This window comes from Podarcis liolepis (assembly GCF_965112155.1).
Source record: "Podarcis liolepis genome assembly, chromosome: 1".
NCBI lineage: Eukaryota > Metazoa > Chordata > Lepidosauria > Squamata > Lacertidae > Podarcis > Podarcis liolepis.
This window is the reverse complement of record NC_139554.1, coordinates 67,530,298-67,553,563: the sequence shown is the minus strand read 5'-3', so window position 1 is coordinate 67,553,563 and position 23,266 is coordinate 67,530,298. Positions and strand designations below refer to the sequence as shown.

General features: G+C 40.9%; 1 protein-coding gene across 23 annotated transcripts in view; it reads left to right on the top strand.

Moving 5' to 3' along the window:
- Positions 1–23,266, top strand: part of MICAL2 (microtubule associated monooxygenase, calponin and LIM domain containing 2) — a 185,209-nt gene that overhangs the window by 70,616 nt on the left and 91,327 nt on the right. For 22 of the 23 annotated variants that reach the window (XR_014519398.1, XR_014519399.1, XR_014519400.1 and 19 more), the window contains exons 2-6: positions 4,424–4,781; positions 17,229–17,436; positions 18,727–18,843; positions 19,470–19,571; positions 21,873–22,028. Coding sequence is in view for 16 of the 23 variants with exons in the window: in XM_083476265.1 (XP_083332391.1) it covers positions 4,482–4,781; positions 17,229–17,436; positions 18,727–18,843; positions 19,470–19,571; positions 21,873–22,028 (883 nt within the window). In the remaining 7 variants the exon portion in view is untranslated. Of the gene's footprint in view, positions 1–4,423; positions 4,782–17,228; positions 17,437–18,726; positions 18,844–19,469; positions 20,302–20,487; positions 22,029–23,266 lie in introns of all 23 variants that reach the window. The other variant, XR_014519404.1, reaches the window with a different exon arrangement.

Genomic DNA, 23,266 nt, shown 5'->3' with positions numbered 1-23,266 from the left:
CATGCAAATCAGGCACTGAGCTATTGTCCCTCCTCAGTGTTTCCTTCCCAAGTATTCCAAGGGTTTGCCTACTAGGTTTTGTTCAACCATAACGTAGACAGGTCCCTGCACCCCAAAGAGTTAGCCTCAAAAATAAAAGGAAATAGATGGCCTGAAACATATGTGCTGTAAGAAATGCAAGGCAAATTCCCATAGTATTGCAGAATATAAGCACTAGCTTGCAGCGCATGGCTGTGCAAAGTGCCGAGCAAGAGAAATGATCTTTTCAGAAGGGTTGCTGACTTGCTTGCAAAGCTTTGCTTACTGTATTATAAACACTGTGTTAAGAAGAAAAATAGCAGCTCATCATTTTGAAAGAAAGAGGTGATGGAGAAAGGCCAAAGCAACAGTTTCTACAGAGGTTCTGTTGTTGCTCCTGATAATACTAACTCAAAGCCTTGGAAAAAAAGAAGTTTCAATCCAATTCTTTTGGAAGTACCTATGCACAGAAGGCTCTCCAGCAGGCATAAACAAATCCCTGTTCCTGTTTTCCTCTTTTTCCACAGTGTGTGCGTACAAGTGGTCAATGCAGCAGGCTATTGTGAGGATAAACCTGTTTGCACCTTCCATAAGCCTCTCCAGCTTTTCTTCATTTGGGTAGTTAAGGAGTGCTAGAGAAGTGGGCTGCGCAGGAGCTCATGAAGAATCGTAACGGTGTGACATGCTGAATGCAGTTGTGTGTACCCCACAGAGCAGAGCTGGGTGGGAAGAGATACTTGTTATGGCCACTCATAATTTGTCCATGCAGAAGCACTGTTCTGAAATAGGATGAAATTGAGACTTACCAAAACCATGATTACTGGATGCACACTGATGTTCTTGTCACACTGAATGGCTTGATGGAGACTGAAAGCTTTCCGTCACGTAGTACAACACCCAGTTTATGTTTTGGTAGCGAATGTGTCGTGTGTACGTATCCCCTTCATTTTTGTAAAGTATTGCAATCATATAAGACCATTTGCCTCTCCTTCTTTCAACTTCAAATCCAAGCACAATATCAAGCATTTTTGTGATTTTGAAAATAGAATCCATTATAGTAATGGGGCAGCAATTTTGTGCATTTTCTTTTGCATTGCTGAATAAAGTATAGTTAACATTATGAGCTGGGAGAGTGATGGGTTAGAATTTTCTGGTTAGTACAGATAAAATAATAGGGGGCTGCGGAGACTCTAGGAAGAGGGGAGGTTGTTCGGTGGAGCTCATGTTCTGTAATGAATGAAGAACAATCTTGCACAAGTAAGCTGCAGGCACCAATTTGATGCCCTCCAGATGTTGCTGGACTTTATCTTCCATCATTCTTGGCCAGTGACCGTGCTTGTTGTTGCTGATGGGAGTTGGGGGAGTCCAACAACATTTGGAAGGCATCACGTTGACTGTAGTGAGGTAAAAAATGTCTAGCAATATTACCAGTGTAGGGAGAGAGATTTTATACTTTGACTGCTCTGTTTCACTGCAATTATTTGGCAATGCCTTTTATCCACTTCTTCTTAATTCTTTTTTAAAGAGTTGATTTTAATTGAAGTTTTATATTTATGAATGTACAACATAAAAAAAATCTGACCAAGCAGAATAAAGTACCGTTCATGAGAATGGCAAGTATAGAATTACCAAATAGCACCTTATAAACCCCTTCCACTTCATGACTTGAGTCGCTAGAGGTTGCAACAGGATCCCATCCTTTTTCAGATAGGATATGAAAGCCCCCCAGATAAGCTGAAATTTATCTCTTCTGATTATCACTCTCACAACATGGCTTTGATAAGCAAGTCTCTTCAATAAGACCATGCTCTAAAAAATTTCCAAGCCAATCTTTGATAGAAAATCCACATTTTCAAATTACCAGCAACTGCTAAATGAGTTGCAGTGAGGTAATGTGACCAACTCCCAATGAATCAACTTTTGCTTCTAAGAAGATTGGATCTTTAGAAGCACCAAGGATTGATCAGAATAATTTGCACTGTGACAGATGAAATTCTGTGTTCCAAAATACCGTATTTTTTGCTCTATAAGACTCACTTTTTCCCTCCTAGAAAGTAAGGGGAAATGTGTGTGCGTCTTATGGAGCAAATGCAGGCTGCGCAGCTATCCCAGAAGCCAGAACAGCAAGAGGGATCGCTGCTTTCACTGTGCAGCGATCCCTCTTGCTGTTCTGGCTTCTGGGATTCAGAATATTTTTTTTCTTCTTTTCCTCCTCCAAAAACTAGGTGCGTCTTGTGGTCTGGTGGGTCTTATAGAGCAAAAAATACGGTAGAAGTCCTCTGTGTTCCTCCTGGGCAGCATTGCTAAAAAACATTATGGTACTGTTGGACAATGTTGCTAAAAGATGAAATTATGTTTATAATTGAAGCAGTTGCAATGTGTGCAATGAGGATTATCTCATTGGTATGCTCAGCCACAAAAAAGATATATTTTCATTAAAAATTAATAAATAAATTGAGTAATAAATATTCTGCAGAAATATACATGTCACATCAGACCTTTAAAAAAGTTGTGTTAATCATCTGAGCTTGAAAGAAACAATTCCCTAAAAATACTTAAAAATATTGAGGAGCTTCACTTTTGTGACCTGTTCTGGGCAGGAATTTTATTCGTGCCTTAGGCTCAGACAGCTTTACAGATGTAGGGTATCAATGCAAAGGAGAATCATGTACTAGAATAAACAGCATGGTGGAAAGGGAACAGGAATTTATTCTGTCATAGTGCAGAGTGAGCATCCTTCATAAACACTGTTGTCTATCCAAATAAATTGTGCAAAAAAGGATGCCTCAAGAATGCATTGCGCATAATACATCAGGGTGTGGGTGGGTGTTGGACGAATAATCCTATAGTAACCCAAATCCTCTAACAGGTTGGATGTTACAAATGGTTAGTGAAACACAAGTTCTTGACCTTTGAAACACTTAACCATGAGTTAATGTCCGATGTGACTAGACTGTACTTTGCCCTATTAAGTTGTAACCTTACATGTACTTCTAAAACAGTACAGTACAGCCGATTCAGTACAGAATGAGAAGGTGAGGGAAACCATTGCGATTGCCACCTTGTGAAGAGAGCCTATAAAGATTGTTCCCCGCTTTTAATGTGATGTTTCCCAAGGATGTGTATTTTGGCAACAGCATAGCTTGTTTGGGAACTCGGAAGATTTTGGTTTTGTGTGAAATAATTTTGGGGGTAATTTTGAAGACACAAATGGTAGGAAGGGGAAAGTCAAGCAGCACCTTCGCTTGTTGCTGTTCCTGCTGTCTTACAAGAAACTATACAGCTGATCAACAAGTGTATGCTGAGCATCAGTTAATTGTTGTTAAATTAAACATATTGCTCGGATACTGCTTGATGAAATCCTGAGAATCTCAATTTTTCACAGTTTGAAGGGTCAGTATGCTTACAACCCTTAAAATAATAAAAATACTGGGTGATCTGATAGTAACAAATGCTAAGGACATTTTGAAAACCGCGCTCTAGGAAAGTGGGAAAGAAGCAGTAGGTTGTCACTGAAGAAGGTAAATCTGCCATCCTTTCTATTGCAGTTTTGCAAAAATAAAGGTAAAGCCCTGACCATTAGGTCCAGTCGCAGATGACTCTGGGGTTGCGGCGCTCATCTTGCTTTACTGGCCAAGGGAGCCGGCGTACAGCTTCCGGGTCATGTGGCCAACATGATTAAGCCACTTCTGGTGAACCAGAGCAGTGCACGGAAACGCCATTTACCTTCCCGCTGGAGCGATACCTATTTCTCTACTTACACTTTGACGTGCTTTTGAACTGCTAGGTTGGCAGGAGCTGGGACCGAGCAACAGGAGCTCAACCCGCTTGCAAAAGTAGCTAGTTATATATAAAACAGAGCAGAAGCAGAAGCCCCGCAAGATGAATGCCTCACAAGACGAAAAACTCGCTAGACGAAAGGGTTTTGCGGTTTTTGAGCTGCTTCGCAAGACGAATTTCCCTATGGGTTTGCTTCGCAAGATGAAAACGTCTTGCGTTTTTTGCAAGTTTGTTTCCTTTTTCTTAACACCCTTAATACAGTTGCGACTTGACTTCGAGGAGCAACTCATAGAATGCGGTGTGGTAGCCTTTTTTGAGGTTTTGGGCGATTTTTGAAGCTTTTCCAAAACTTTCCGACACTGTGCTTCGCAAGACGAAAAATTCACGGAATGAATTAATTTCATCTTGCGAGGCACCACTGTATTTGGGAATTCTGCTTTACATAGGATACACAATTTGCTGAAAACTACTGTGTTCATTTATTCAGAAGTGTTTGTCTCTCAAGGTCCGTAGCTTATTCCCACAATGTGCTTTGTATCCCGCAGGCTTCTTAACCTGTAGTTTGTAAGGAATTGAATCTTGTCCTAAGGTGGCACTAACTTGACCTATATCTGTCTCTTCCTAGGTGTTACATGCTTGCGAAAACCTGATTGCATATTTCAGCTGAACCCCAGCCTAAGAGCATGCCATTAGGATATTCTTCTTTTACTACTTGGAACATGGGGGAAAAGGACGATGAGAAATATAGCCAAGCTGGCCAAATATTTGAAAACTTTGTCCAAGCCTCAACATGCAAAGGTACAATCCAGGCCTTTAATATCCTCACTCGTCAACTTGAACTAGATCCTTTGGACAACAGGAACTTTTATACCAAACTTAAATCAAAGGTGACCAGTTGGAAAGCCAAAGCCTTGTGGAACAAGCTAGATAAAAGAGCAAGCCATAAGGAATATAAGCGTGGAAAATCTTGTGTGAACACCAAGGTAAGATCACAGACTTTAATTCTGATGCTCTGTTTTGAAAGTTGGATCCTTGCTTCTTCTGCATGTCATTGCTGTGCTGTTCAAGTTGCAAATTGTGCCTGGTAGCCACAATTTGGAAGTGTGCAACTGTCACTGCATCTGTTAACTGCTTTAATTACTCCCCCCCCCTGATGACCAGTATATAGTTCATGCTTTTTATGGTCTATTTTTGGATCACTTCCCTCATCTTCGTATGTTTTTGGAACGTTCATTGGCTTATCTCCCCTTGCAGGTAGTCTATCAGAAGTCCCCTTGGTTCACTTCACTGCCAATTCATATCCATAGTCTGCCATAATCTACAGGTTGTGTGCATTTGGCTTTCATCATCGGATATATATATATATATATATATATATATATATATATATATATATATATATATGCAGGTTTTGGTGTCTTCGGGTGTCATCCCGTGTAAGAGTTGGGGTGTCTAGGCGACGTTTCGACGAGGTCTCACTCGTCATCTTCAGGCTGGTGCTTTCGGCTTCTTGTTACTGGAACAGAGCAGGATCTCAGTGTTTGAGTTCCTATAAATACTGTGGAGGGGGTGTGGTGTATAGCCTCCAACGTTCTGGGCAGAGAGGAAGTTCCCAGGTTAGTGTGCCTTTTCTTCTTTTGTTCCTTAATTGCTTGAGGGATATCTTGAGTGATTTCTTGAGTGATATTCTGAAACCCCAAAAACCAAGACACAGAAGAAAACAATGGCATGGCCCTCCTTCCTTATATCAAGGGCACTACAGATAAAATTAGCAAAATCCTCCATAAACACAATATCAAAACAGCCTTTTGCACCAACCAAAAAATAGCCAATATCCTCAGAAACCCCAAAGATAAAATCCAGTTGGAAAACCAAGGGGTCTATGAAATACCCTGCAAAGTCTGCCCAGCCACGTACATTGGACAAACAAACAGACGAATAAATGCACGTATCGCAGAACACAAGAATGCCGTCAAAAAAGAAGAAAAAACTTCCTCTCTTTTCCAACACATGAAAGAAACAGGACACGAAATTAATTTTGCAGATTCCAAATTGCTCTTTAACATGGAACATCACCACAAGAGAATAATCATGGAAGCCATCGAGATCGAGAAACACCCTCACAACATGAACAAGCGTGACGACACGTCCCGCCTGCCAGACATCTGGAAATTAGCCCTCCCCACAAAAACCGACACCAGAACCAGAGGCACACAGAACGCCATCACCAATCAACCACACCAGACCCAAACCCAGACCCTCTCCACAGATAAATTACAGACACCATCCAGTAGCCAAACCATAGTGGCACCTCCGGATGCTGCACCCCCCTGCAATCCCTACACAGATCTGGCTGGCACAGGGCACAAAACCACAGCTCGCCCCTATACACGAAGCCAAGCCAGAGCACAACTAAGTGCAGTACAGCCATCTTCTCAGAAAAACTCTTCACAAGCTCAAGAGGTCAAGACACGAAAGCTTTAGCAACTAATCCACACTTAATGACCCACCTAAGTGGTACTCAGAATATCACTCAAGAAATCACTCAAGATATCCCTCAAGCAATTAAGGAACAAAAGAAGAAAAGGCACACTAACCTGGGAACTTCCTCTCTGCCCAGAACGTTGGAGGCTATACACCACACCCCCTCCACAGTATTTATAGGAACTCAAACACTGAGATCCTGCTCTGTTCCAGTAACAAGAAGCCGAAAGCACCAGCCTGAAGATGACGAGTGAGACCTCGTCGAAACGTCGCCTAGACACCCCAACTCTTACACGGGAAGACACCCGAAGACACCAAAACCTGCATTCCTGTACCCGTGAAAATCTACGAAAGCACATATATATATATATATATATATATATATATATATATATATATATATGTGGGGGTGGGTGGGTGTGTTTCTAATTACTTTAATCTTTACAATGGTGAAGCAAAATGCAACCACAAGAATGTGACAATTTAACACTTAAGTTTGTGATGAATTAAAATCTAATGTGCCTGTCTATGGTTGCCTCATCTATTCCTCTTTCGAAGAGGCTTATCTGCATGTGTTACTTCATTCAAATCAAAGCCAGGAGAGGAAGGAGTGTGGGAAACCCACAGCATCCCTGCAGTTTCTGCTAGTTGCCCTAACAGGAAGTTGTCAGTGAGTTTATATCATAGCCTAAAGGAAGCATCTTGTCAAAAGGCTGAGCCTCTGGGGGATTGGGTAGGCCTTTCAGTCTGTTAAGCTTTGATATTTCATTCTGCATCCTTCTGTAATTTGCAGGATTTGTTTATTATTGTATTTGTATAATATATGTCTTCGAGCTCTGAGCGGTGAATATGGGATTGTCCCATTTCCCCCTGAGGAATGGCTCTTCATGATACTAGGGGCAGGGGTGGAGAATGAGAGCAGTGGACAGAATATGAATAAATGAAACAAGCACAATGTTGGTTAATATATTAGCTGTATCTGTCACTTAAACTAGCCCATAAATGACCCAGATTTGTTTTTACTGCTTATCGGTGTAAGCAGCCTGAATATATGAAAATGCTTAATCTGGGGAATGCAAATGAAAACACTGGCTATGGACTGCAGGCTTACTGTGGCTATCTAGGAAGCATTCCTTGCTTATGATTCATAGTCTGCTGTGAAAATATATCTATGGTACATGAATGATAGGAAGCGCATCCAGACAAGAGCAACTCCCCAGTGATTACTTTGACGTCATGCTGTTCTTGGGAGGTTAAACGTACCAGCCTGTGAACTAGCACCTTAATAGATCCATCATGGTAAAATGACTTGCCAGCTTAGGAGTAATTTCAGGGAAGCTGGTGGACTTTCAGAAATGGGATGGAATATATTTGCATATTGAACAGGGAATGAGTCTCACTGTGGATTCAAGAGTCAGGGAACTGAACCCAGGCCAGTGACTGGTCCGGTGCGGAAAAGCCCAGTTCAAATCCTTGCAGTGCCATGAAGATCGGTGTGGTCTTGTGCAAAGTCAAGTCTTAGTCTAACCTACCTTTTGATACTATGATACTATCCAATGTATGTTAAGCATCTTACAAGTATTAACATCATGGCAATAAAATTATACTATAAAAATTACGCTTCAGGCTTTGTGCTAGAGAGAAAACATAAAACATAAAGAGAAGCTCAAAGCTGCATGTTTGTGTCAACACAGAGGAAAAAGTAGAAATGGAAACAGAGCGCTCACTTGTATTAACTACTGAGGCATTTTTCCCTGGCATTGCAAGCCGAAGCAGCAATGATAGCTTTAAGCCTCACATCTGAAAAGTCTCTTGAAAACTGATAACTTTTCAGACAAAATGTAGTTTTTAGCTTTCTGTCCAAGCAATGCCAAAACCAGGAGGAGTTCTCAGGAACATAGAAAGCTGCATTAAACTGAGTCAAACCCCTTGGTCCTTCTAGCTCATAGAATCATAGACTTGTAGAGTTGGAAGGGACCCCAAGGGTCATCTAGTCCAACCCCCTGCAATGCAGAAATATGCAGGTGGCCCATATGGTGATCAGACCTGTGACATTGTCATTATCAGCACCACACTCTAACCAGCTGAGCTAACTGCTCAGTATTGTCTACACTGACTTACAGTGGTTTTCCAGGGTTTCACACTGGGGACATTCTCAGCCCTACGTAGAATTGAAGCTGGGTTTTCTGCATTGAACGCAAATGCTCTTCTCACTTAGCTACAGCCTTACAGTTTGTGGATGGTTTAGTCGATAGCTTCCTGAAGGTTTCATAGTTTACTAACTTGACTATGGGTCATCTACAGGGGTCAGTAACCTTTTTCAGCCGTGGGCCGGTCCACCATCCCTCATACCATGTGGTGGGCTGGACTATATTTTGAAAAATAATAATGAACCAATTCCTATGCCCCACAAATAATCCAGAGATGCATTTTAAATAAAAGGACACATTCTGCTCATGTAAAAACACATTGATTCCCGGACCATTTGCAGACCAGATTGAGAAGGTAATTGGGCTGCATCCAGCCCCCGGGCCTTAGGTTGCCTACCCCTGGGTCATCACATTTGTGCAGTAGACTTCCATTTGCCTAAAGAGACTTGCCCTTCCCCTCCTCTTCATGCAGCCTGCATGAGCCTGCTTAGTTCAGCAAGTTGATGGCCTCATGTGTCTTCATATCATACTCAGGCCCATTACATTTCTTGATTCAGGAAGACTATGTGTAGGGTACAGGGGAGGTAGGTACTATCTGGATGGTCCCACAGAGCACTTCAATTTTATCATGGCTTTTATGAGACGATGCTTCACTGAATTACTCATATCCTGAGTAAGGAAGAGTATGTAGGAAGAGTATGTAGATTACTTTCCAAACCAAACTAGGTGGCAAGCAGAGCTTACTCATGTCTGTCTGCTAGTACAATTAATTCTGTGCTGATCTCGTAACATTTCTTCTATCCACCTGATTATTACTCAGGCTGTTTTGTCATGCTGAACAATTAGAACTGCTGTGCTAGGGGGAAAGTAAGCTGTCCTCAGTTATTTCATTGTGTTAATTTTTCTTTAAAATTAATTACTTTTCAAAAAGGTTAGCTGAGGTGTGTCTATAAAAGAAGAAGACTTTTTTTTAATTATGTGATTCTGGTTGGAGCTGATCTTTGCTGACAAAGTCTAGGCAGGCTGTTGTCGATTCTGCCAGATGAAGAGTGGAAAGAAGTGAGGGGACTTCTTATAAGTCTTGTCCTGATTAGTGCTGGCAATTTCATTCCTTCTCCCTTTCAATAGTGGTGGGGTGAGACAAGTAACAGGCATGCTGTGCTACTGAGGTAATTCCAGATGTCTGGAGTTGGTATGCTAGTTTTAACTTCTGCTGTGCTGTCTCAGGCCATTGTGATCTGTGACTGTATAGAGGTGACCCTTCAGTTCTGTGAAAATGACTAGGGCAAAGCCCTGGCTTAACTTCACAGGAAATGTGAAGGCGGGTGACTTTAAAAATAACAACAACATTGACGAACATGCTTTGCAGTGGAGCGGAAAAAGTCAACTCTGTTTGTCCAGGCCGAACATCATCCAGAATGATAAAGCAAAGTAAGATGTTCTGAGAATTACAGTGGCATTAGCCTGTTGCTTATATGAAAAACTGATGCTGTTGAACTAGTCCCAGAACACAGCTGTTAAAGGCAATATATTATTTCTCGTTTCTTTTGGCTTCCTTGCTTTAATTTGCAACTTTTAAGAATCTTTGGTTATCAATGTATAATTGGGAATTCATATAGGCATGCCTTTTTTCCCTCTATCCTGGTAATATAAAAGTGTTGTCACATTTTAAAATACTGGTATGACAGCACACCTGTAGTCTGCCTTTTGAGAGGGAAGAGAGCCAAGCAAACTAGATAAACAAACCATTCCTACTTAACTTCACTCCTACCACCAAGTGGATACCTTAATTTTTCCTTTGACTGCCTCCACTAAATATTCATTTTATACAGTGGTACCTCCGGTTACAGACGCTTCAGGTTACAGACTCCGCTAACCCAGAAATAGTACCTCTGGTTAAGAACTTTGCTTCAGGATGAGAATAGAAATCGCGCGGCAGCTGGAGGCCCCATTAGCTAAAGTGGTGTCTCAGGTTAAGAACAGTTTCAGGTTAAGAATGGACTTCCGGAACAAATTAAATTCTTAACCCAAGGTACCACTGTACTTTTGGACTGTAGGTGCCATAACCTACTCCCTATATTGGCTAGAGTAGTAAGTATGGTGCTGAAGTGTGGCGTGACTAACAAGGCTACAATCCATGTTTTCTTTATGTTTTTATTAAAGGTTTTTGTAAAGCAACAAACAGTTTTTGATAAAATTATTTTAGGAAGAAACCTATTTCACTCAGCAGAAAATAAAGGGGGTTGGTATCTCAAGAGTGAAGTTGAAACCATCCACACTATATATTGCTGACAGCAAGCTATGAAGTACTTAGTAAGGAGTAAAGCAAGATGTTTAGTGAAGGAGCTCAAGCAACAGGAAGCATTGTATAGCATCAAGGGTTAATTTCAGGCAGGAGATGCCATGATGCTCAATAGTGGAGCAGAATGTAATGGCCAATAAGTAGGCTGGAAAACAGCCTATTTTAGATGGATGTGATGTGGTAGGAAACTCAGAACTTAGAACTCAGAGGTTTTCAACCTGTTTGAGTCCACGGCTCCCTTGACCAACTACATTCTTTCTGCAGCACCCCTGTGGGGCTCGGGAGCCCAGTTATGTCACCCGTTGCCTGCAGAGCTGGCAGCCTCTCACCCTTTTTCAAACACCTTCCCTTGTGGTGTGTTCCCTTAGCATCCTTTCATCTCCCCTCTGCTTGGGAGTCCTCCAGGCAGCTCCTGTTTCTGTCCCTGACCTCTAAGCTGCCCCTCCCCCCAAGAGAGGTGCCTCACAGAGGCACCATTCACCTGTGGAGATTATAGCCAGGGCAGCTGCAATAGACAACTTTGCAAGCCATTGGGAGGCTGAGACATGAGAGGGCATCAGAGGAGGAAGGGAAGGAAAGGAAAGGGACAGTGGCCATTATTGCCTATGGCACCCCTGACCATCATTCAAGGCATCCCAGGGTGCCACGACACACTGGTACCATGAACCACTTTCCTAGCCACTAGAGAATGACCTGTCTCAACAATGATTTGACTCAAGTTTGAGATTCTTTCCTACAACCAAGTGAAAATATAAATTGAAGCATTTCTGGGCTTGGTAGGATAATGTCTTGGTAACTTTTTAGGTCATGATTCAAATCTAGCAGCACACTGTTAAAAAGAAACTTGTTTGAGAGATGTTGGTATGATTGGACTTTACAGTTGGTGGTTTATAACTGAGATGTTGGTATGACTGGCTTTTATAACTGAGATTATCTAAGCACACCTTTTGTTCTGTATCTCTATATATTTTCTTTTCTGGCGGTTGGTAGATAGAAAGGCTGTTAAGTCATTTGAACAAAAATGTTTGCAGAAGGACAAAATCACACCACATTTCATTTTTTTGTGTTTAGATTGGCTTGTGGCTTAGTTTTCATGCATTAGGGTGTGTGTTTTAAGGAGCTCGTTCTTGTTTTGACAAGTATCGGTGATGAAAGGATACATAGGAGACTCAATTTTCTGAAAATGGAGTGATGTATTAGACTCTTGGTACATATTGTTTTAAAGCATTAAATTAGGTTAAATTACATCAGTGAGAGCAGTTTTTTCTGGCATTTGATTATTGCATAATGAGACCACTGCAGATCATGCATAGCACAGATGCTTTGTAAGTATATAATTTATATCCTACCAACTCTGATTCTGTGAGGCAGTTGGCTATGGTCTCAGACAGTTCAGCTAACCTTTTTTCAGGGTTTTTTAAAAATAGAATAAGTGGGGTTGATTTTTGAAGATCAAAACACCATCTACCAGGTGTTACATAGAAAACACATTCTTTCTAGAAGGGAGACACAGCAAGGTCAGGTGATGAATGAGAAGTCAGTAGTGGAGATGGGACAGCAATGTATCATGAGGGGTAAAACTTTGAGACTGGGGAGGTAGGATAAATGCAGTTTGTCTTGATTGTAATGAGTAAATGATGAGGGAAGTTTCTTGCTGGACCAATAGTTAAAACAAGGTTTAAAAAGTGTGGTTAGAACAAACAATAGTTCCTTGAGTCCACTGAAAATAAGTAACTGTGGTTTGTATCAATGTAAAAGCAGAAACTTTCTCTCCTAGTGCATAGAGTAGAACTCAGGCTCACTCATTATCATATATAAACCATGATTTAGATCTGAGTTGTGTTTCTTCCTATGGTAACATGCTGAAATCTCTTGTATGGTAAGTGTTTCCCTTCAAAAGAATGGACCACATTATATTTATGGCAGAAAGTGATTTTTCAAAAATAAATGTGCTTAGAAATCAGGTGGAGTTGTTTTGGATAGAATAGAAAGTTAGAGAAGGGTTTCAATGAAGCAGAGCTGTTACTTCTGTAAAAAGTCTACTTCTTTTTCATGTTCAAAGTATGTTCTCAATCAGTAGCATCCATGTCAAGTATGAGAATTCACTGCACTTGACCTTAGCTCAAAGGCTGAAAAGCGATTCACTAGTGAAGCTATTACTGCTCTGTTCTCCTTAACCCTTTTGACAGGCTTTCCCTCTCTGTGTCAGTCATTTTCTTGAAGGCAAAGGATGTTGTAATAACTAGGAGTGCCAGTCTTTGATTTAAACCTGTCTGACCTGCCTCAGCATTTCTTATGCCACTTTAAGTAGTCTTGTGACAAAAAAGGGACTTTGCTTCTGCACAGCTAGGTGATATAAAAGTTTCAGTGCTACTACATATGTTGTGATCCTTGTACAGGTCTACTTTTTCTCTTTTTGCAGTTGTTTAATTGTAACCTACTGGAACTCTTTGAATAACCACATATCAAAATTCCCTTTGCCTTACAAAAATTATCCTTTGGGAGGGAAAAGGTATGTTCAAGCCTTACAGCATATGGATAATTAAACCCTACATCCCTGAAGGGTTGCTGCAGAACCTTTACCTGGAGCCCCAATTGAAGGCTAATGCTTCTGGATTATTAATATGGAAAATCAGGCTATCAGTGGCTGGTAGTCATGATGGCAGTATGGCTGCGGAAAGTGCTCCTATCCTAGGTGTGTTGATGAATCTAGTTAGATTTGTTTTTGTTTAATTGTGTTTCAAAGAAAAATTGATGCGCAGCTGGTATTAGTAATATTTAAAAGTAAAAATAGATTCTTGAATTATCTCTCACATTATATTAAGCAATTATATTGGATTTTAGTTCACTCATGATAATTCACAGTCTGCCACTGACTGGCTTAGGTTCTAAAATAGAAGCATCAGCTGAAGGAGCAGTAAGTCTTATGAATCTTTTGGAAGAGACATTTGCCAAAAATTCTTCAATTTCTACATATAGGGTTAAAGTATGAAAAAGCTCTCTTGTAGGGCAGAGGTTAGAGACTTCTCACTGAAGCATTGCTTAACTGTCTCCTTTTTAGTTGCTGTAGCAGCTGCTGTTCATTGGAAACAAATTGGATTAATTCCATGGAAGTCTCAATTTATCCAGTGAAGTAATTGCCTTTTATTGTGATGGTACTGAGTACTTAGGCTGGAAGTCTCTCCAGAAAGTGTTTGCCCAAGTTTCTGTATTCTACCATCATGCAATAAAAGTTGTATCAAATGATGGCAACTTGTGAGAATGCAACGCTTTCCCGTCCATTCTCTGAAAACTCCACTAGAGCGAAAAGCCTTCTGTGGGTGAAGGGACACAATTGTGTGAAAGCTCACAATAGGCTTGATTGTGCATGCATGTTTCATTCTGGGTAGTGGTTTCTACATTAACAGCAAAATGCAGGATTTTCCCTGAGGGAAATAAAAAGGAGGTTCAGCAATGCAAATGTTAATTAGAAAAATATTAATCAACATAGTTTCAAACTTACCTTTGCAGTCTATGAGGATTAGAAACCTGTATTCCAAAATGAAGTATGAGATTTTCAGGATGCTTAGCTTTGTGCTGAATATCAAATTATGGATTTATATGAAACTGGAATATTCACATACCTGCAGGGGAGTAGGAAACTATCATGTCTAGACCACTCTGAGGGATGGCAAATGGGTAACAGCTTCCACTCAGACCCAGCTCTTATTCTTTTGAGGTGCAGCCTCTGACATGCTTGACATCTGTAGTTCTCTCCTATAAAGAGGGCCAATGTAGAGAAATGATGCCTGCTCTCCTCTCCTCTCGTTCTCTGCACCCTCTAAATCTCTGGAGGGTTGAGCAATTTATATATTTTTAAAATCCAGCAAGATGGGGACACCTCTTCAGTTCTCTGGCACATGCAGAGGACTTGAGGAAGGGGGAGCCATGGTGATGGCAACTTTTGCAGGTCATCTCTCATCTCCCAGCGTCCCTTGGGAATCGTATAATGGGTTTTGAACATCATATATGCAAAAAGCCCTATAGGAACTAATTTGTTTGCTTATTATGGGGGGGGGGGAGGTCAACAACTTTTCACTTTGGCAACCCTAGTATCATAGGAAATTGACAATTTGGGGGTTTCATAGAGTAAGTATGGGGGGATTATCTGAGCGATTATCCAATAAAGATTATAAGTGGGTAGAAATAGTTAGGGCTTGCGAGTACTGTACTAAGTTCAGCTGAAATCAGGAAGTGAATTCTGTTTCTTTTTGTTGTCCCTGACTTCAAATAAAAAATTAGATCCTCTGTTTTTGCATTACTTTTACTAACCTGCGTTAAGAAATACATTGAATTGAAATGAATTACTTATTTTATTTTGGATTATTTCTAATCTTACTCAAATAATATCAAAGTGTTGAACAATATAGACTTAAAATACACATGAAAAGCAGCAGTATACCATTTATAACCACATCAGAGAAAGAAACTAAATAGCCGAATACATAGCAGTCACTACAAATGAGTAACAAATCGGATTCCGTATTGCCTCTTCAGTATTTGAGTATTACCTTTGTTGTGCTCAGCAAACATGTAGGTGGAGGAAGCAGTGGGGATGAGTATGCTGTCACCTCACGGTCCAACTCATGAAAGGTGACCTTCTGAAGCAGGGAGCCTTCTGTACGTGTGAAATCTAAGCATTTTAGAACCCTGCTTTTCCAGAATCCTGAAATGGGGGTAGGGAGTCTTCTCAAGTCTTCCCATACAGTTGTCCTCAGTGAGTTGAAGGATGATGGAAACAATGATGAACATAGAGTGGAGGAGTGTGGAGCTCGGTTGTTTTCTCCCACTGCCCCCTTCATGCAGTTGCTGAGCCACACATGGCAACACTTGAACTGGACTTGTGTCTAGTTGTGATCAACATGTGGGTGGTCTTTGTAGACCAGAGATGGAAACCTAGCGCCCTCCAGCTGGCTTGGGTATACCAATAGCATAAATATAACCATAATTTAAAAGCCAGCAGGTAGTTTTCAAAACCATTCTTAAAATGCCTTTCTCTTCTCTGAATTCCAACCCAGCAAGCAGAAGTGAGTGAACTGGTGGGAGGGAAACTCTTCAGCCAGAAGCGCTGAAGCCAAAATTCATTCCTACCCCAAGCTGCTGGTCGAGGCCACTAGGAACCAGAAAGCTGCATGCACAGATCCTAGGAATGGTGCTGGAGGGGATCCTTTGTCCAGCTGTTCTGCTTTTTGCAGGTTGCTTTAGCATTTTATCTCTGCCCTACCACTACTTGTGAGTGGACTCAGCTGGGATTAAAAGAGGAAGTCTGGCATTTTTAGCCTAGTCCAGAAGTTTCTAAAAAGCACAGCTCAGTGGTTGCATTTATTTCCTTATGTAACCTGAGTTCTAAGTGGCTTGGCTTCCTTCCTTCTTTCGCAATTCTTGTTCTGTCCTTTTCATAACTGAATATAGGTAAAAGTCTAAACACTACTGAATTCAGTGTTGTCAAGAGCCCTGCTGCTTTGTCTCCAGAATATTTAAATATCAGCAGTACATTGCCATGTGTAAACTGTGCTTCAATAGGAGATCTTCACAAATAAATCAAAGAGCAAATACATTTGAAGCAAAGATAAATACGTTGCTAGATGGTAACCCCAGATTATGGCTTTAAAAGGTTTGCTGCCTGAAGTGCTTTGGAGCAAATAGGTGGGGCTTTTCCTCTTGTCTGGAGGGATGAAGACATTATTCACTGGAAGGCCTATGTTTGAATGTGTCGCTTTTGGTAACTGCCATTGTTTATATACATAGATCTTTGTTTGCTTGGGGACTCAAAGTGGATGAAACCATTTATGGTATGCATTTGTTGAGTACAACGAAATACTGTGTACCACTGTTAAGCTGCAAATGCATTAACTCGGAGTTCTCATGTTAATCAGAAAAAGTTTACTGCAAAAACTTCCTAAACTCCTGCCAACTGTCCTGCTTTTCCCAGTCTTGATAGCATCCTGGACTCAGTCTTGTCCATCCGAATAATTGAGTCGTTTGCTACCTTTTCTTACGATAGAAGCTGACACCCTTGCTCTGAAAAGGAGAGCCTAGAAAGTTCTCTAGAATTAAGCCAAGCCTGCTTTGCATTTTAATTATATGTGTAAGATTCCTTGCCCTGCCCTTCTCCTTAAGGTCCCAAGGAAGGTTACAGGAGAACCATCATCCTTAAATGGACTAGTTAACCAGTGTAAGAATATTTTGACCCTTTGTCTTGTTTTTATTTGTTTGGGACATTTCTATCCCACTTTTCTTTCATCATGGAACTCAGTGGAAAGGCTGAGTCCGAGAACACAACTCTGAATTGATTGACCAGTTTCTGATTAAGTTTGTTTTGGACTGAATGTATGAGAAGATTTCTCAAAATCATCTCCTGATTGTGGAGCATCATGAAATAAAATCATATCAAAACATCTATAAAATATTTTTGCATATCTTAATATATTAAGCTTCTCTGTTTCCCCCTGCAGTGTTTGATTGTTGGAGGTGGACCCTGTGGTTTGCGGACTGCCATAGAACTTGCCTTTCTAGGAGCCAAAGTCGTCGTCGTGGAGAAACGAGACACTTTTTCAAGAAACAATGTGCTTCACCTCTGGCCTTTTACTATTCATGATCTTCGAAGCCTAGGAGCAAAGAAATTCTATGGAAAGTTCTGTGGAGGATCCATTGATCACATTAGTAAGTATCATTAACTAAGAATGGATATTGCACGAAAGTTCAGTGTGAATACTTCTCTAGCTACACGGCAGGAATATTGGCTGTAGGTCACTACACAGCTGTGTGCAGACACCTTCTGTTGAATTCATTTGAGCTTGTGCAGGGTTGTAGCTCTTCTCCTGATATGGTATACCAGTATATCACAACAGATTTAACCGATGAAGCCTGTATCCACTGTAGGAAACAGCCCATGCCGGGTATTTTTGGAAGAAGATGAAAGAAATGTTTCAGTATATAGAGAACGGAACATGGCATCCCACTCCTTTTAGCAGGTGTCCCCTACCCATATTTTTAGCAAGTATTGTATAAATTGAATGCCAACACATTTCTTCAAATTTTCAAGAAGGTTAAGTTGACAGCCCTCATTTTTCAAATTTATGTTTTATTATTTATTTATATCCCATCTTTCCTCAAGAACCTCAGCTCAAGGCAGCTCACAAAAAAAATGGATAAATCAGATAGCTGTATGTGAGAGAGAGTTGGTGTGGAGTGTTCATGCTCACTTTTGCCGTGGCGACTGCTGGTTTGTGGCTGTTGGACTGAAAAAAGTTAGCTACCTTTTTTCTATTTAATAAGCGCGCGCGCACACACACACACACACACACAGACACACACAGACACTGAAATAAGCTGAGAGAGCTAGTGAGTTGTGATCAGCATGGATTAAGGTACCACCCAATTAATTTTTAAAAAAACATATAATTAGTCTAGTTAAATCTCTTTCTCTCTGTGTATTGCAGTTGCTTAGATTTGTATATAAGGGATTCCTTGTATCCTTTTACACTGCTGGTAAAGTTATCCAGGATACTTAAAAAAAGAGAAAGAAAACCATGAATTAGCAAATCAGTTGGCTAAACTGAAAATAGCAACATTGGAGTGCTTTTCCTTCTGAAGGCTTTCACTGTATTAGGAAAGAAGAAGAAGAGTTTGGATTTGATATGCCGCCTTTCACTCCCTTTAAGGAGTCTCAAAGCGGCTAACATTCTCCTTTCCCTCCTCCCCCACAACAAACACTCTGTGAGGTGAGTGGGACTGAGAGACTTCAGAGAAGTGTGACTAGCCCAAGGTCACCCAGCAGCTGCACGTGGAGGACCAGAGACGCGAACCCGGTTCCCCAGATTATGAGACCACCGCTCTTAACCACTACACCACACTGGCTCTCAACAAGTATATCTACCACTGCAATGAAACATACGTTCAAATGTTGACTAATGCACATCCTAAAATAACCATATTGTTTCTCTTTTGCAGGTATTAGGCAGCTTCAGCTCATCCTCTTCAAGGTTGCACTTATGTTGGGAGTCGAAATCCACGTGAATTTAGAATTTGTGAAAGTTTTGGAACCTCCTGAAGATCAAGAAAATCAAAGTACGGCATGACTTTCGTTAAGAAAAACGTATTGCACAGAAATAAGGCGATCAGTTTAAACCTTAAGGAATTGGGTATTCTGCTTGGTGTGAGTGAGCACATTTAATTGAAATCTGTTTGGTCTCTTTCTATTGGCATTTTGGCTATACCTTGTGCCAAATAAACTTCAGTTCACTTTGCTTGGATGGAGTTTGAATGTTTTCTCCAATAAGTTCAAGGATGCCTGGAGCAAGGCTTTCTGGGCAAAAGGGTGATTGCACTGCCTTGGTTTTGCTTCCATGGCTAGAAATTCTCCTTCAAAATTAGTTGAAAGCCTAATTTTATTTTAGCAACTTTTAACTTAAGAAAAAAAGTTTCGCTTCCATGGACCACCTAACCTCTGTGGAAGGGCCCCTTTCCTCAGAGCAACAGGCAGTGACAATAGGGATGTGAGCTGGGGTTTAAATATGCTGCCCTCTCGCTACCTGAGGTAAATTTCTCAGTTTATCTCATGGTAGGGCTGGTCTTTACATGGACTTCTCTCGTGTTGCTTGGAGCTGATACATGAAGCCCACAGGTGTTGACAATGCAGTTTGAATTACCTACTGTTTGACCACTAGTGTGGCTGACTGACTTACTCCTTTCAGAAATAGGTTGGCGTGCTGAATTTCTCCCAATGGATCATCCTTTGTCAGAATATGAATTTGATGTTGTTATTGGTGCCGACGGCCGCAGAAACAGCTTGGAAGGTATGTTGTAAAAGTTGTAGCAAAATGCCTACTTGTTTTCTTACTACAGGAATGGCAGTAGAGTGGGATAATGACTGGTTTTAAATTACTGCTTTTTAGTTTTTTACAGAAGAGTTACATTCTTGCTTTTAAAAGTCATTTTATTGTCTTATATGCTGCTTTTATTCCAGTTGCCTTCAAACAGAACCAGAGCAGCTAACAATGTTTATAAAATGTGTCATTAAAAACCAAGTTAAGATACAATTCATAGTAAAATACATTAACAGCTGTGTATCACATTGTGCTTGTGGATTTTTATTTATTTATTTTTTTACATTGTGGAATAATACCTGACAGAAAGGTTTCATGGTTTTATCAGGAACGGCACAAGCAAGTCAACAGTGGCCTACATTTTGTGTTGTAGGCCATGTGTATTCAAAATAATCATCACCTACAGTGCCTGCTGGGGATCTGATGAAGATGTCTGAAGGAATAATTAGGAAGATAGGATTTTAAGAACAGTCACTTAGGGCAAGGATTTGAGGAAGAAGAAACAGCTGAAGGAAAGGAATATTCTGTTGCAATAGCTGCAAAATAATAATTAGGGAAAATTCCAACCCTCTGAGTCGGCTTCTCTCAATGAGACATTAGTTGAGCAGTTCTTGCTAGCCATATCACATGAACCAACCTAGTTAAGTGTGTACTCCCATTGGAATTAATTAGGTGATTTTTTAAAATTTTGCCTTATCAAGTAATACTAGACTGCATGTTTGCAGTTAACCGAATGATTCTCCTGCTTGGAGATGGTATGCACTCAGGCACAATACAGCTACATGTGCATCCCAACTAAGGAGGAACATTGATACTTATACTGAGCAGTAGGGTTGAGAACTTAGTGGGTCAAAAGATAAGAATCAGGAGGAACAATTTTCTGTAGCAAATGCCAGTGAAACACCAAAGGCAATGGAAGTAGATGGCATGGGGAATTGTAGGACCCTGGTGCATGCCTGTTTCATTTTGTGAACACAAGTGTATCTCCTCTCTGCCCTTTATACACTTAGGAAACATTGGTGCACTGAACCTGTTGAGGGGTTCTTAAGCCCAAGTGACTCATGAGGCTCAGTTGTATTCCATGTAACTTCCCTCCCCACTGGTGAGAAACCAGATGGGGGGCATTTTGTGTGGGCAACCAGTAAGGGAGTCAGGCAACTCTGTTGAGTTGTTGTTCTTCATTCCAAAAACAAAAACACTTGGGACAGGGGGAAGAATCATTCAGGTGAACATCATGAGAAGTTTGGGTCCCTGTGTCATGGGAAACATGACTCCCTTTATGGGTACCAATGCACATTACATTGCATATCTAGTCCACAGCATCAGTGGTTTTTAATATTAACAGTGAATGTGGACATTAGGACTGCAACATGGAGAAGAGGTTTATTCCCTGTCTCCCCGCATGAAGATCACTCTCCATGTGGCTCTTACTTTTAAGGGGGAAAACCTCCCATCAGCACCCATGCTGCATGGGGTTATGCAAAGCAAAGGAAGATAGACAGGGCTGATTTCAAGGCGGAGGATGGAAGAAAATGGGCAGAAATGGAAGCACAAAGTGTTAAGCAGGAAAGGGGAACCTGAGGACCTGCAGGTGTTGTTGGACTCCAGTTCCCATCACTCCCAGCCACCATGACCAATGGAATGATGGGAATTGTAGTCAAGCAATGTCTCGAGGGCCACAGGATCCCCATCCTGGCTGTTAAGTGGGTTGTAAGTACAACGTTTACAAAGGCTTTGAAAGATGAAAATATGCCTGCGGTGGAAAAGGAGAGGAATTGAGGTTTGGCAAGATGACTAACATGAGGAATCTGCCTTGGGTGATAAGGCAACTACTTTGTAGCAGGTGTGGTTTCAACTAATAAACAGGTAATAGGGAAGCAGAAAGGAGGAACTTGAAACAGTTGAAGCAGGGTATTATTATACAATGAATCAGAATTTGGCTGGGATAATTGAATGAGGAAAGTGCGCACAGTAGCAACACCGTAGGAGTTGATGTTAATTTACGATCCTCAAAAACAATATTTGTGGTGGGGGATGAGCTTTCTTCCAGACAGGTACCAGAAAGACATAATCTTGGACTGAGAACCATCAACCAGCTACTGCCAGAAGTTTGTCTTTTTACAGTTATTAGCTAACAGTTGAACAAATGGCTAATTTAAAAAATGCACTGTGAGAGAGGATGCTTTTTGCTTTACATCTTAAACTTATGAAAATACTTTGGTCAGAGATGAGCAGCAGACGAATGATGGTTCGGTTGCTTTTCTGTACTAGGCTTTAGGAGGAAGGAATTTCGTGGAAAGCTGGCGATTGCAATCACTGCCAACTTTATAAACAGAAATACAACAGCAGAAGCTAAGGTGGAGGAGATCAGTGGTGTTGCTTTCATCTTCAATCAAAAATTCTTCCAAGATCTGAAAGAAGACACAGGTGGGTTATCTGATCTTTTTTCCCCTCCATGGCAAAGGAAAATAAAGAATAATAAGTGAACCTAACTCACTAGCAGTTCTGTACCAGTTACTGAATTGAGTGATGGCGATTACTTGATTTCAGACTACTGAAATCAGGTATATTTATCCTTATCCTTCCCCAGTTGCGTCTCTTACATGAAGTTTTGTAAAAAAGTTTCTTAAAGTGTACACAAATACTTTCAATAGCACAGATCCCCCCCCCCCCGAGTACCTAAGGCCTGTGTGGTGCACATGGAATTTAGCCAATGCTTTATGGCTTGTTGTTGTTTTCTTGCTATATGATTAGCTATATGCTGCTTGACTCTGTTAACTCTGAAAATTGAAGAAACATGATCCATGACTAACCGGTTTTGAACTGGGTCTGGCCATCTTTCCGCCCAATGTACCTTCGCAGTATCAACTTCCTGTGAAAATGCAGTTTAGGAACCAAGAGGAAGTCTCTTGTTGTTGCTGCGGCTGCTGTTGTAAATATATCTCAGTTACTCATACTCATTTTTGGCATCACTGTAGACATTTATTAAATTAGGAGCCTAGTAGATGTGAGCAAATTCAAACTAGTTAGAGCTAAGTAGAAGTGTAGACCATTGTTTTGATGACCTTTATAAAAGCTATTAAAATACACAACTGGAAAACCATGCTGATTAGCTGCACAGGAGCTAATTCGCAGTATACTTTGAAATAAACATGAGATGGATACAATTTGGCTGTGATCCAGCTGCATTGGAGTTTTCAAGTAAACAAATCATTACAACTGTTCTGTGCTACTAAGATAAGGGAACAAGTTTGTGCCAAATGTCGAGTAGCTAAAGGAGAAATTTGCACAGCTATAAGCCTGCCTGAAATTCAGAATTGGCACCTGAGAACCTTCTGTTTGGTATGCAATTAAGATCTGTTGGATCAACAGATGCCAGGGGCAGAGCCTTTTTGGTGGTGGCTCCACATATTGAGAACTCCCTTCCTAGGGAGCTTTCTATGGCTTTGTAATTACTGTTTTCTAAGAGAATGTATAAGGTGGGAGTCGTATAAGTTGGGAGTCACCTAACAAATATTGTGAGCAGAAGCAATGTGCAAGGGCTTGCACAGTGGGGCTTTTCCTCGTCTCCTCTTTCTGCACTCCCACAAAATTGGCTCCAAAGGGATCAGGAGAACACACACACACCCCACACACAGCAGAGCATGAGGAGAGGAAAGAGAATT